The following is a 9870-nucleotide window of genomic DNA, read 5'->3' as shown; positions in this document are numbered from 1 at the left end:
TGGTCTCGATCTCTTGACCTCGTGATCCACCCACCTCGGCCTCCCAAAGTGCTGGGATTACAGGCTTGAGCCACCGCGCCAAGCCTGCCCTTGATTTTTTACCCAAGGTCACTAAAGCACACAGCCACAGAAAACAGCACCCGCATTTGCTATGAGGTTTCCGCCAAGACTGCTGCTCATGACTTCACATAGTACCCTATAGAGAGCACCAGCAAACGTATTTCCTGTAACACTCAGTGATGGATGGGCATAATCTAGGTGCAATCTCTAATCCCAGCTGTCACTAGCCATTTGATTTGAGCAAGTCACTTTACCTTGCTGACCCATTTCCTCATATGTAAATGATGTTTTCCACAGGTGGCTGTCATCAGGGGTTGACAGGGTAGGAGCTGGAGACATGGTAGTTATTTTGTAATGAAAAGCCTTATCTCTTTAAAAGAACTCAGCATGCTTCACCCTTTTTTGGTCATGAGAGCTGTATAGCAGACTTTTTTTTGCCTGGCTGCCAGGAAGCTCAGCTTCCCAGCAGCTCTGTTAACCCTTACAGTGAACACGTTTGCTTCCTCCTTCTTTAGAACTGGTCTTTAGTTTCTAGTTTATTAGCTTTATTGCCTCTTGCTGTGAACCATCTAAAACTCCCATTTGGAAAGAGGTAGTAAGTACCTGTAGTTAATTTTTTCCCAATGATATTCTCTCTAGGGCCAAGAGCCTGGCTGGCAGAGCTTGGGCGGGTCTGTGTTTCCATCCCCAGAAGATGCCCCATCTGCTGCCAGCCCCGGCACTGAGCCCACTGGCACCTCGGAGCCACTGGGAACAGGCACTGTGTCAGCAGAACTGTCCAGCACATGGGCTGCCGGGGACTCAGAGCGGAGTGAGTGCCCAGGTGTATGTGTGTGGCTGTGTTGGAGCAGGCACTGGGTGGGGTCAGGGCTGGGGACCATTCTACTGCCTCCCAGCAGGTACTGACGCTCTGACAGACCCAGTCACGGATCCTGGACCCAACCCCGCCTCTGACGCAGCCATATGGCGCCGCATCTTCCAGTCCTCGTACATTCGGGAGCAGTATGTGCTCACCCACTGCTCTGCCAGCCCTGAGCCAGGCCCAGGCTCCACAGGCAGCAGTGAGTCCCCCGGCTCCCAGGGCCCTGGCTCCCCGGAGGGCAGTGCTCCCCTGGACCCCCCTTCTCAGCAGGGCTGCCGCAGTCTGGCCTCAGGAGAACCTGCAGGCTCCCGTTCCTGTCCCCTGCCTGCACCCACACCAGCTCCATTCAAGGTGAGATCCAACCCTCATTCGTTCGCCTTGTATTCAGAAAATACTGATTTACCACCTGCTGTGTGCCAGACATTATGCAGAGTTTACTATTAAGTCTAGCTAGAGAGAGAGGTGGGTAAATCTCCAACCATAATACTATGTAACAACCAGCGACGAGCACAAAGACTTGTATTATGGGGACTTAGAGAGTGTGACTAACTCTGCCTGAGAGAGTCAGGAAAGTCAGAGCCACATCTGGAAGACTACGCACAGGTCAGCCATGCAGACAGGGGGAGACAGAAATGAGACACGGAGACAGGCGACAATCAGAGTGGGAAACAGGGAGGAGTGGAATGACACTGGGAGGGGCCGGGACAGAGGTCACTGTAGGCCATAGGACTGGGCCCTCCCCTCATGGTGGTGAGTGGCCACCTAGGGTTTCAGACAAGGGGCATGGGCCAGCTGTGTACCCATGTATGACGGTCAGGGGTTCTGCATCCCTTGACCAGTGGCCCCCATATCTCACATGCAGGTGGGCGCCTTGAGTGCTGAGATGCTGGGCCGGCAGCACAGAGCGGCTCTGGCTGGCCGAAGCCTCTCCTCCCCTCCAGGCCGGGCAAACCCAGTTCCCGGCCGACCCCGGAAACCCTCTCTGGGTGCAGCCCCAGATGGCCCAAGCCCAGAGTCAGGCCAACAACTGGGACAGGGCCTGGATGACTCTGGTAAGTGCTGGACGGGGAACCAGTTTCCCTGATGCCAAGGAGGCCTTGGGGAGGTGAAGCCCAGAGTACCACGCTGCCCATACCCCTGCTATCTTGCTCCCCAGGAAACCTGCTCTCTCCAGCCCCCATGGACTGGGACATGCTGATGGAGCCACCCTTCTTGTTCATGGCTGTGCCTCCCAGTGGGGAGTCGGCCCCTCCAGCAGCGCCTCCCCAGGCTCCACGCTGCCATGTGGTGATCCGGGGCCTGTGTGGGGAGCAGCCTGTGTGCTGGGAGGTGGGTGTTGGGCTGGAGACACTGTGGGGGCCTGGAGATGGCTCACAGCCTGCCTCACCTCCTGTAAGAGAAGCTGCTTGGGACCAAGCACTCCATCGGCTGACAGCAGCCTCTGTGGTCCGGGACAATGAGCAGCTGGCTCTCCGAGGAGGGGCAGAGACCACAGCTGACCGGGGTGAGTTGCTGGTGGGTCCAGTCAGGGCCCAAAGGCATGGGCAAAAAGCAGCAAAGGTAGAGCTCTGCGTGTTTGATAATTATACCTCACGTTGATCACAAAGGATTTGAGGCTCATCGCACTAACAAGATAAAAAATTAAGCAGGACAATGGGAAAAAGTAAAAATAAAAGGAAACCGAGAATGGGGGTATACACACGCACATATACACGTATGTATGTATTTTACATATATACACATACATATGTATATACATATAAAATACATGTGTGTGTGTGTGTGTGTGTGTGTGTGTGTGTATATACACTTTTTTTTTTTGTTTTTTTGAGACAAGGTCTCACTCTGTCACCCAGGCTGGAGTGCAGTGCCTCACGATCTTGGCTCATTGCAACCCCCAACTCCTGGGTTCAAGCAATTCTCCTGCCTCAGCCTCCTGAGTAGCTAGGATTACAGGCACATGCCACCACGCCCGGCTAATTTTTGTATTTTTAGTAGAGACGGGGTTTCACTATGTAGGCCAAACTCCTAACCTCGTGATCCTGCCTCGGCATCCCAAAGTGCTGGGATTATAGGCGTGAGCCACCACGCCTGGCCGCGATGAGGTTATATTAAAGGTGCATGCTGTCAGGTTCTATAATCTTACAAGACTGGGACCCAGAACTGACAAGCTTTCTAGCGGGCAGCACAGAGGGAAATGTGATCTCGTAATGATGCACAGTGCCCACAACATAAGAACAAATCTTTTGTCATTCAGGAAAAGACTTAAAGTTGAAAGTTCATTTCCTTGGTTGCCCTAGCCACATCTGAAGTACTCAGCAGTCGCATGTGACTAGTGGCTACCACAATGGATCATGAAAAGAGAACATTTCCAAGTTCCATTAGTGCAGAAACAGGTGGAGGAAAAGGTGTTGGTCAATGCTTCCTCTGGGAGGTGTCCAGAGTGCTGAACTGCTCGGCAGCCAGGGGTCCTTTGCTCTGTTGTGGACTGAAGGTTCAGCCTGGCCACTCTTGCCAAAGTTAGGGAATTTGAGCTGGTTCTGGGCCTAGCAAGGCAATCTACTGTTTAAGTTGACAGAGGGAGAAGCTGGGGAGAACACAACTTTTCCTATGAGCGCTCTGTAAAGGGCGGGTGTGGGGGTTCCACAGACCGTGCCTTGGTTCCACAGGCCACGCCCGGAAGTGCTGGCTTCGGGCCCTTCAGACAAGCAAGGTCAGCTCTGCCCCCTCCTGCTTCACTTGCCCTGTGGCCGTGGATGCTGCCACTAGGGAGGTCCTGCCTGGGGCCCTGCAGGTGTGCAGCTCAGGTAGGGGCCTATTCTGGTGACCTCTCAGGTGCAGCTCTCACCTCACTGGCCACACTCCTGGACAAACCTGACTCCTGTCCCCTGTGCCCCTGCAGAGCCAGCCGAGGCCCCCAGAACCCCTCCCGCCTCTCACAGCCGTCTAGATGCAGCTCCTCTGCCTGCTGCTGTCTGTTCTAAAGGTAACACCCAGAGGTAGGGTAAGGGCAGGGGCACCTGGCTGACTACCCGCTGGCACTGACAGTCCCCACCGCAGGACTTCAGGGAGGCTCTCCAGCCGGTGCCCGGGACTCCGACCAACATGGCAACTCCAAGTGTGCTTTGGGGGACTCTGCCGCTCCCACGGAAGGGCCTCGCCGCCCACCTCCCCATCCGCCCTCTCGGCTCAGCCTGGGCCGCGGGCGCAAACTCCGCAGCCCTGACCCAGGCCAGGCCAACAGCAGTGAAGGCAGCGACCACGACTACCTGCCCTTGGTGAGGACTCGGGAGGTGGAGGGTGGCGCCGCCCGGCCGGGCGCGGTCTCAGCACGCTTCTCCCCCCACCTCCTCTCTCCTCAGGTGCGGCTGCAGGAGGCGCCGGGCTCCTTCCGCCTGGACGCGCACTTCTGCGCCGCGGTGAGCATCTCGCAGGAACGCCTCTGCCGCGCCTCGCCCTTCGCGGTGCACCGCGCCAGCCTCAGCCCCACTTCGGCCTCGCTGCCCTGGGCACTTCTAGGCCCTGGTGTTGGCCAGGGTGACAGTGCCACGGCCTCCTGCAGCCCGTCCCCCAGCTCGGGCTCCGAAGGTCCAGGCCAGGTGGACAGTGGGCGGGGCTCAGACACAGAGGCCTCGGAGGGGGCGGAAGGACGGGGCGCCGACCTGCGGGGCCGGACCTGGGCCACTGCCGTGGCGCTGGCCTGGCTGGAGCACCGATGCGCCGCTGCCTTCGGCGAGTGGGAACTGACCGCGGCCAAGGCTGATGGCTGGCTGCGGGCCCAGCACTTGCCTGACGGTCTCGACCTGGCTGCCCTCAAGGCCGCAGCCCGGGGGCTCTTCCTGCTGCTGCGCCACTGGGACCAGAACCTGCAGCTACACCTCCTGTGCTACAGCCCGGCGAACATGTGAGGGCTGCCCGCTGTTGCTTGGGCTGGGGCCCCACCCCACACACTCAACTCACTGCCGTCCAGGGCTGGCCTCTCGGTGCTGGGAAGGGGTCGGCTGGTGCCAGCCTGTCCCCCACTGCTTCTTCCCCCCTCCCTAGAACCCCCTTACCCCCACAAAAAGTGCCTGCCTGTGCTCTCTCCTGCTCCTCCCACCCCACTACCCCTCCCCTCCATCCTCTGAGCTCCCTGCAGCACAGTGGAAGGGGAGAGAGCCACAGTCCCCAAATCCTATGCAATAAAGTGCCTCTTAGGACTGCTCGAGAGAATTCTTTATCTGCCCCATACATGCCCCTCACAGCCGGGCCCAGGCAGCAGCTGCCCCTACCTCCATGTAGGCTGCACAGAGGTTTATGTGGATGGGCACAGAGTCCATCCCCGGTCAGGTCCTGAGAGTGGCTGAGGGAAAGGGGTGCATTTCAGTGGGCTTTCTTGCTGTGTTGGGTGCTCTTGGGGAAAGGCTGCGGGCCCAGCCAGAGCTGCAGCAGGATGACGGCATGGCACACGTGCAGGGCCGCAGAGCTGCAGGACGTGGAGGGGTACGTGTTCCAGGAGAGCTCGATGAGCCCCAGCACCAACAACCTGGAGACGAGAAATGGGCTCCAGGTTCCGTCTGGCTTCAAGACCTGCAGACCTTCAGCTCCGCATGCCCCAAACACAACCGCTCAACAAGAACTCCCTGTCCCCTCCCACTCCCCCAGGTTGTCCCAGCTGGTACCTGAGCAGGTGTGTGAGCCAGCGTGCAGGCGTGGCCCACAGGAGGTAGGGCAGTGTGTGGAAATACCAGACGTAGAACTGGTAGTGGAGGGAGCGGCTGAAGCAGATGCCAATGAAGTTGGAGGTGAAGAGGGTAGAGACGATCTGTATGCCACGGTCAAGGCCAAGGGTAGGAGTGTGTGTGTGTGTGTGTGTGGGGGGGGGGTGTCCCAAAACAGAGGGGCAATTGTTTTTAAGTCACATAGCTCCCTGGCCCCGCCATTCCTAGAGGCATGCCTTTGCACAAGTTTATTAACCTCTCCAGACCTGCTCTCAGCTGAATATGGAATGTGGAGAGAGTAATACGTAGGGCCACGAGGCCTTGTGGGTTTGAACCCCTAACTTACTGGCTGTGTGACCTTGGTAAGTTACTTAACCTCATGAAGTCTTCATTTTTCCATCTGTGCAATGAGGATAGTAAGCGTAAGTGTACCTCCCTATCTCAGGGTCTCTGTGAGCTTTAAATGTTAGAACATACGTAAATTTCTTACAATAGTATCAGGAAGAGATACTCATAAGAGTAGCTCATATTTAGAATTAAGAATCAAAAATATAAAATGAAATAAAAAGAAAGCAAAAAAAAGCAAAAAAAAAATGAATCAAATATATTTCAATAGGTAAAATGCTCAGCACAGTGGTGCAGAATAGGAGTTCTATGATTGGGCTCCCCTTCCCTCGCCCAGGTCACCAGCCATCAAGGGATGCCTGACCAGGACCCTGTCAGCACCTAGAGAGGGCAAGATTTACCTTCCCACGATTTAAAGGATATGGTTGGGTGTAAGGGGCTGGGGTGGAACCTTCCTTTTGGAGGGATCCCTCAGCAGCGACAAGATACTTTCCCCTGTGCTGGGGAAAAGTCATTCAGACAGGTGTCAAGCCCCTGCTGTAAGTCAAACTCTAGACTCACCCCATGAGCTCATTAACACTTCCTCCAAGCGGCCCCTAAGGCTTAGGCCCTTCGCTCCTTCCCCCAACTCTGCCCATGGCACTGCCATCTTCTCTCACCTGTGCCACCTACAGAGAGCAAACAGCAGGAGCAGGGTGAGGTGGGCAGCCAACAGGGCCAGGTGGAAGGCTCGATGCAGGAAGAGAGCCTCTGGGAGGAAGCGCCAGTTCACTGTCCAGCGGAACAGAAACTGGCGGCCAAGGTCAAAGGATCGGGACAGGTAGCCGACGGGGTTCTTCAGCAGGAAGGGCAGCCCCAGCGCCACCTGAGGACCGGCACGATGTCAGCACAGCTACCAAGGCTCATTCCCAACGACCGGCTTTCACGCTCCTCATTGAGGGGAGCGAGCTGGGATGTAGGCTTTGGAGCTTCCCCAATTCCCACCAGAAACAGCAGAAAAAACACGCCCCCTGCCCCCACCCCAGGCCAGAGCTTGGGGCCAAAGAAGCTCAGAGGCAGGGGCTCAGAGGCAGGGGCTCAGAGGCAGGCCATAATAGTGCTTTAAGGTAGGGATTCACCAAGTGACAAATGGGCAGAGCCAGGAAGGCTCTCAGAGGCCAGGCACAGTGGCTCATGTCTGTAATCCCAGCACTTTGGGAGGCCAAAGCGGGAGAACTGCTTGAGCCCAGGAGTTTGAGAGCAGCCTGGGCAACACAGCGATAGCCCATCTCAAAACTTCAAATTAAAAAAAATAAAAAGGCTCTCAGACACCATCAAATGTAACACGCTATTTTACAGCTACGGAAACTACAGCCTAGAGATAGTGGCTTCCTAGCTCAGAATCAACTCCAATACCTTGTCTCTTGGCTTTGAGGGAGTCTCAGGGATAGATCCCCTCAATCAAGACAAGTGGCCTCTCCTTGATCAGAAAGAGGAAGGGTGAGGTGGGGGTACCTGAAGGCCAGCACAGATGCCCAGCTTGGGGAGGGCCCCACGGAAGCCAAACTGTGTGAGGAGAAGAAACAGTAATCCAGGGGCGAAGAGCAGCACATTCATCTTCACAGAGACTGCCAGGCTGGGGTGAGCAGGGGAGAGGAAGGGTGGAGATCAGCTCCAGGGCCGGGCACATCAGAGCCAAAGACATACATCCCACCGAAGGCACAGCAGCCTCCCCCCGCCACCACACCGGCTAACTCCGGGATGGGGCCTACGCTCACAACTGCTAGAGGGAAGAGCCTAGAGTGGGCAGGGGGCAGATACGTAGTCTCTATGCCTGGGCCGAGTGAGCATACACTGAGCATTCAGAACGTGAAGGACTAATTCCAACAATGAGTGCTGTCTGGAAGACAGGATGGAAAGAGGCATGTGTGTGCAGTGGGGAATGGCAGGGCAGAAGCTTTCTATAGATCCTGGACTTGGTTTACGGAGCCCTGAGGGACCCATGCTGTCTGGCTGCTCCTTTACTCCCTCTGCTGCAGAAAATTGGGAAGGGATGGCAATGCAGACGTGAAGGAGGGGGCCAGAAGGAAGGGGTGTTGACCTGAAACAGCAGCAGCCCCAGCCCCAGCGCTGGGCCAGCAGGAGGTTGATACTGAGGAAGAGCAGCACCATGGCCACTGGGTCATTGAAGAGCCGCAGCACAAAGATGGAGTGGACACGGTAAGAGGCGCAGCACATGAAGAAGAAGACGAAGGGAGGAACCTGAAGGGTAAACACAGTGAGGAGCAAGGGCAGCTCGGCAAGCCTGAGCCATCCCCACCACCCAGCCCTCCCAGGCTGGGGCCCTCTGGTAGCATGACTCACCTTGCAGGTCTGGTGATAGATCAAGAAGACAAGCAGCAAGGTGGCCAGGTAGAGCACAGCAAAGATGTGCTGGGCCATGCGGATGTCAGTGCCTTGGCCAGTGGCGTAGTATAGCCCCATAAAGATGTACACGAAACCAGCTGGGTACCTGGAAGATGAGAGGACATGTGAACCTGGGTCACACCACCCAGGCTAGTACCTTGCCAGCCCCTCACATCCTCCCTGAACTTCCTATCCCCACTCACACAAGTGGTCCAGTGTTACCCTGCAGTTGGGTATAGTCATAGGTTCCATTGATGACGCCTTCTACCTGCGCCATGTAGGCCTTCCAGTCAATCTCTGTGTCTGGAAGAAGACAAGATGATCTGGTTACTTCTGAGTCTAGAACTCTCTGCCACCCTCCCCATGCCTCCAGACCATCAAAATATAGACTTTCGGCCAATTCTCAGAGCTTCACTACCTCTGAATCTCTTTCTTTGACACTATCTGGATGGGCCCAGGCATCTCAAACTCATTTCTGTAGGGGAACTTGTGATCTTTCCTCACTCCAATCTACTGCTTCCTGGGTTCCACAAATGGCACCACGCTCTTAGCTACCAGGTCACGAACCTGAGTAACATCTTTGATACCCCCTCCTCTCTCATTTCCAACCCTTAGTCAACACGTTCGACCTGTTCTTCACTCTAAGTATCTCTATCTCATTCTCTGCTGCTACTACATACTCAAACTTGAGCATAAAGTAATCTCCAGCCTCAATGATTATACAATAGCCTACTAATTACACTCCTGCCTTCCACTTTCACCTTACTACAATATATTTTCTACCTTGCACCAAAGAGCTCTTCCCAAAATACAAATGATAACAGGTCTCTGCTTAAAACCTTTCAATGATTCCCCAAGACCCTTAAGAGACAGAAAACTCTATATTATTCCCATTTTCAGATGGGGAGCCTAAGAATTAATTAGGTTAAATGACTAGCTTAAGATAACTGAGCTAGGATGGTAAGAGATGGAATTGAAACCCTCAGGGTCCCAAGTTCTTAATTATCATGCTATCTTCTTTTTATTATTTTTTTCTTTCACTTTCTTGAGACGGAGTTTCACTCTTGTTGCCCAGGCTGGAGTGCAATGGTGCGATCTTGACTCACCGCAACCTCCGACTCCCAGGTTCAAGTGATTCTCCTGCCTCAGCCTCCCAAGTAGCTGGAATTACAGGCATGCACCACCATGCCCAGCTAATTTTGTATTTTTAATAGAGACGGTTCTCCATGTTGGTCAGGCTGGTCTGGAACTCCTGACCTGAAGTGATCCATCCACCTCAGCCTCCCAAAATGCTGGGATTATAGGCATGAACCATTGCGCTTGGCCTACCATGCTATCTTCTTAACAAAGCTTTCAAATCCCTTCATGATCTGGCCTCAATATCTGCATTCCCATCTTTTACGATTCCCTTCACCTGATTTCTACCTTGGAGCTCTAAGAAAATTATTTCAGTTCCTCAAAGGAACCAGCTTCTCTCTTTTCTTTTTTCTTTTTTGAGACAGAGTCTCACTCTGTCAC

General features: G+C 54.7%; 2 protein-coding genes and 1 long non-coding RNA gene across 14 annotated transcripts in view; 1 reads left to right on the top strand and 2 right to left on the bottom strand.

Moving 5' to 3' along the window:
• The window catches only part of VWA5B2 (von Willebrand factor A domain containing 5B2), an 11966-nt gene extending 6840 nt beyond the window's left edge, over positions 1 to 5126 (top strand). For 3 of the 8 annotated variants that reach the window (XM_032298427.1, XM_032298425.1, XM_032298431.1), the window contains 7 exons: positions 700 to 871; positions 957 to 1273; positions 1785 to 1974; positions 2079 to 2426; positions 3592 to 3729; positions 3825 to 3908; positions 3983 to 5126. In XM_032298427.1, the coding sequence (XP_032154318.1) occupies positions 700 to 871; positions 957 to 1273; positions 1785 to 1974; positions 2079 to 2426; positions 3592 to 3729; positions 3825 to 3908; positions 3983 to 4830 (2097 nt within the window). In that variant the 3' untranslated portion in view covers positions 4831 to 5126. The remainder of the gene's footprint in view (positions 1 to 699; positions 872 to 956; positions 1274 to 1784; positions 1975 to 2078; positions 2427 to 3591; positions 3730 to 3824; positions 3909 to 3982) is intronic. The other 5 variants (XM_032298430.1, XM_032298429.1, XM_032298428.1 and 2 more) reach the window with 3 other exon arrangements.
• On the bottom strand, positions 3024 to 4026 carry LOC116564943. The gene is made up of 2 exons (XR_004275165.1): positions 3955 to 4026; positions 3024 to 3468 (listed from the first exon to the last, which is right to left on the bottom strand). It is a non-coding gene; the product is annotated as an uncharacterized LOC116564943 (long non-coding RNA).
• ALG3 (ALG3 alpha-1,3- mannosyltransferase) overlaps positions 5123 to 9870 on the bottom strand; it is an 11368-nt gene continuing 6620 nt past the window's right edge. For 2 of the 5 annotated variants that reach the window (XM_032298435.1, XM_032298436.1), the window contains exons 2-9: positions 8556 to 8655; positions 8311 to 8458; positions 8048 to 8208; positions 7462 to 7582; positions 6627 to 6832; positions 6391 to 6467; positions 5584 to 5728; positions 5123 to 5447 (exon numbers count right to left, since the gene is read on the bottom strand). In XM_032298435.1, the coding sequence (XP_032154326.1) occupies positions 5285 to 5447; positions 5584 to 5728; positions 6391 to 6467; positions 6627 to 6832; positions 7462 to 7582; positions 8048 to 8208; positions 8311 to 8458; positions 8556 to 8655 (1121 nt within the window). In that variant the 3' untranslated portion in view covers positions 5123 to 5284. The remainder of the gene's footprint in view (positions 5448 to 5583; positions 5729 to 6390; positions 6468 to 6626; positions 6833 to 7461; positions 7583 to 8047; positions 8209 to 8310; positions 8459 to 8555; positions 8656 to 9870) is intronic. The other 3 variants (XM_032298437.1, XM_032298438.1, XM_032298434.1) reach the window with 2 other exon arrangements.

Source organism: Sapajus apella, unplaced genomic scaffold (assembly GCF_009761245.1).
Source record: "Sapajus apella isolate SASKATOON/1434 unplaced genomic scaffold, GSC_monkey_1.0 scaffold38, whole genome shotgun sequence".
Lineage (NCBI taxonomy): Eukaryota > Metazoa > Chordata > Mammalia > Primates > Cebidae > Sapajus > Sapajus apella.
Note: the sequence above shows the minus strand (reverse complement) of the source record. Positions and strands in the feature narration are given on the sequence as shown.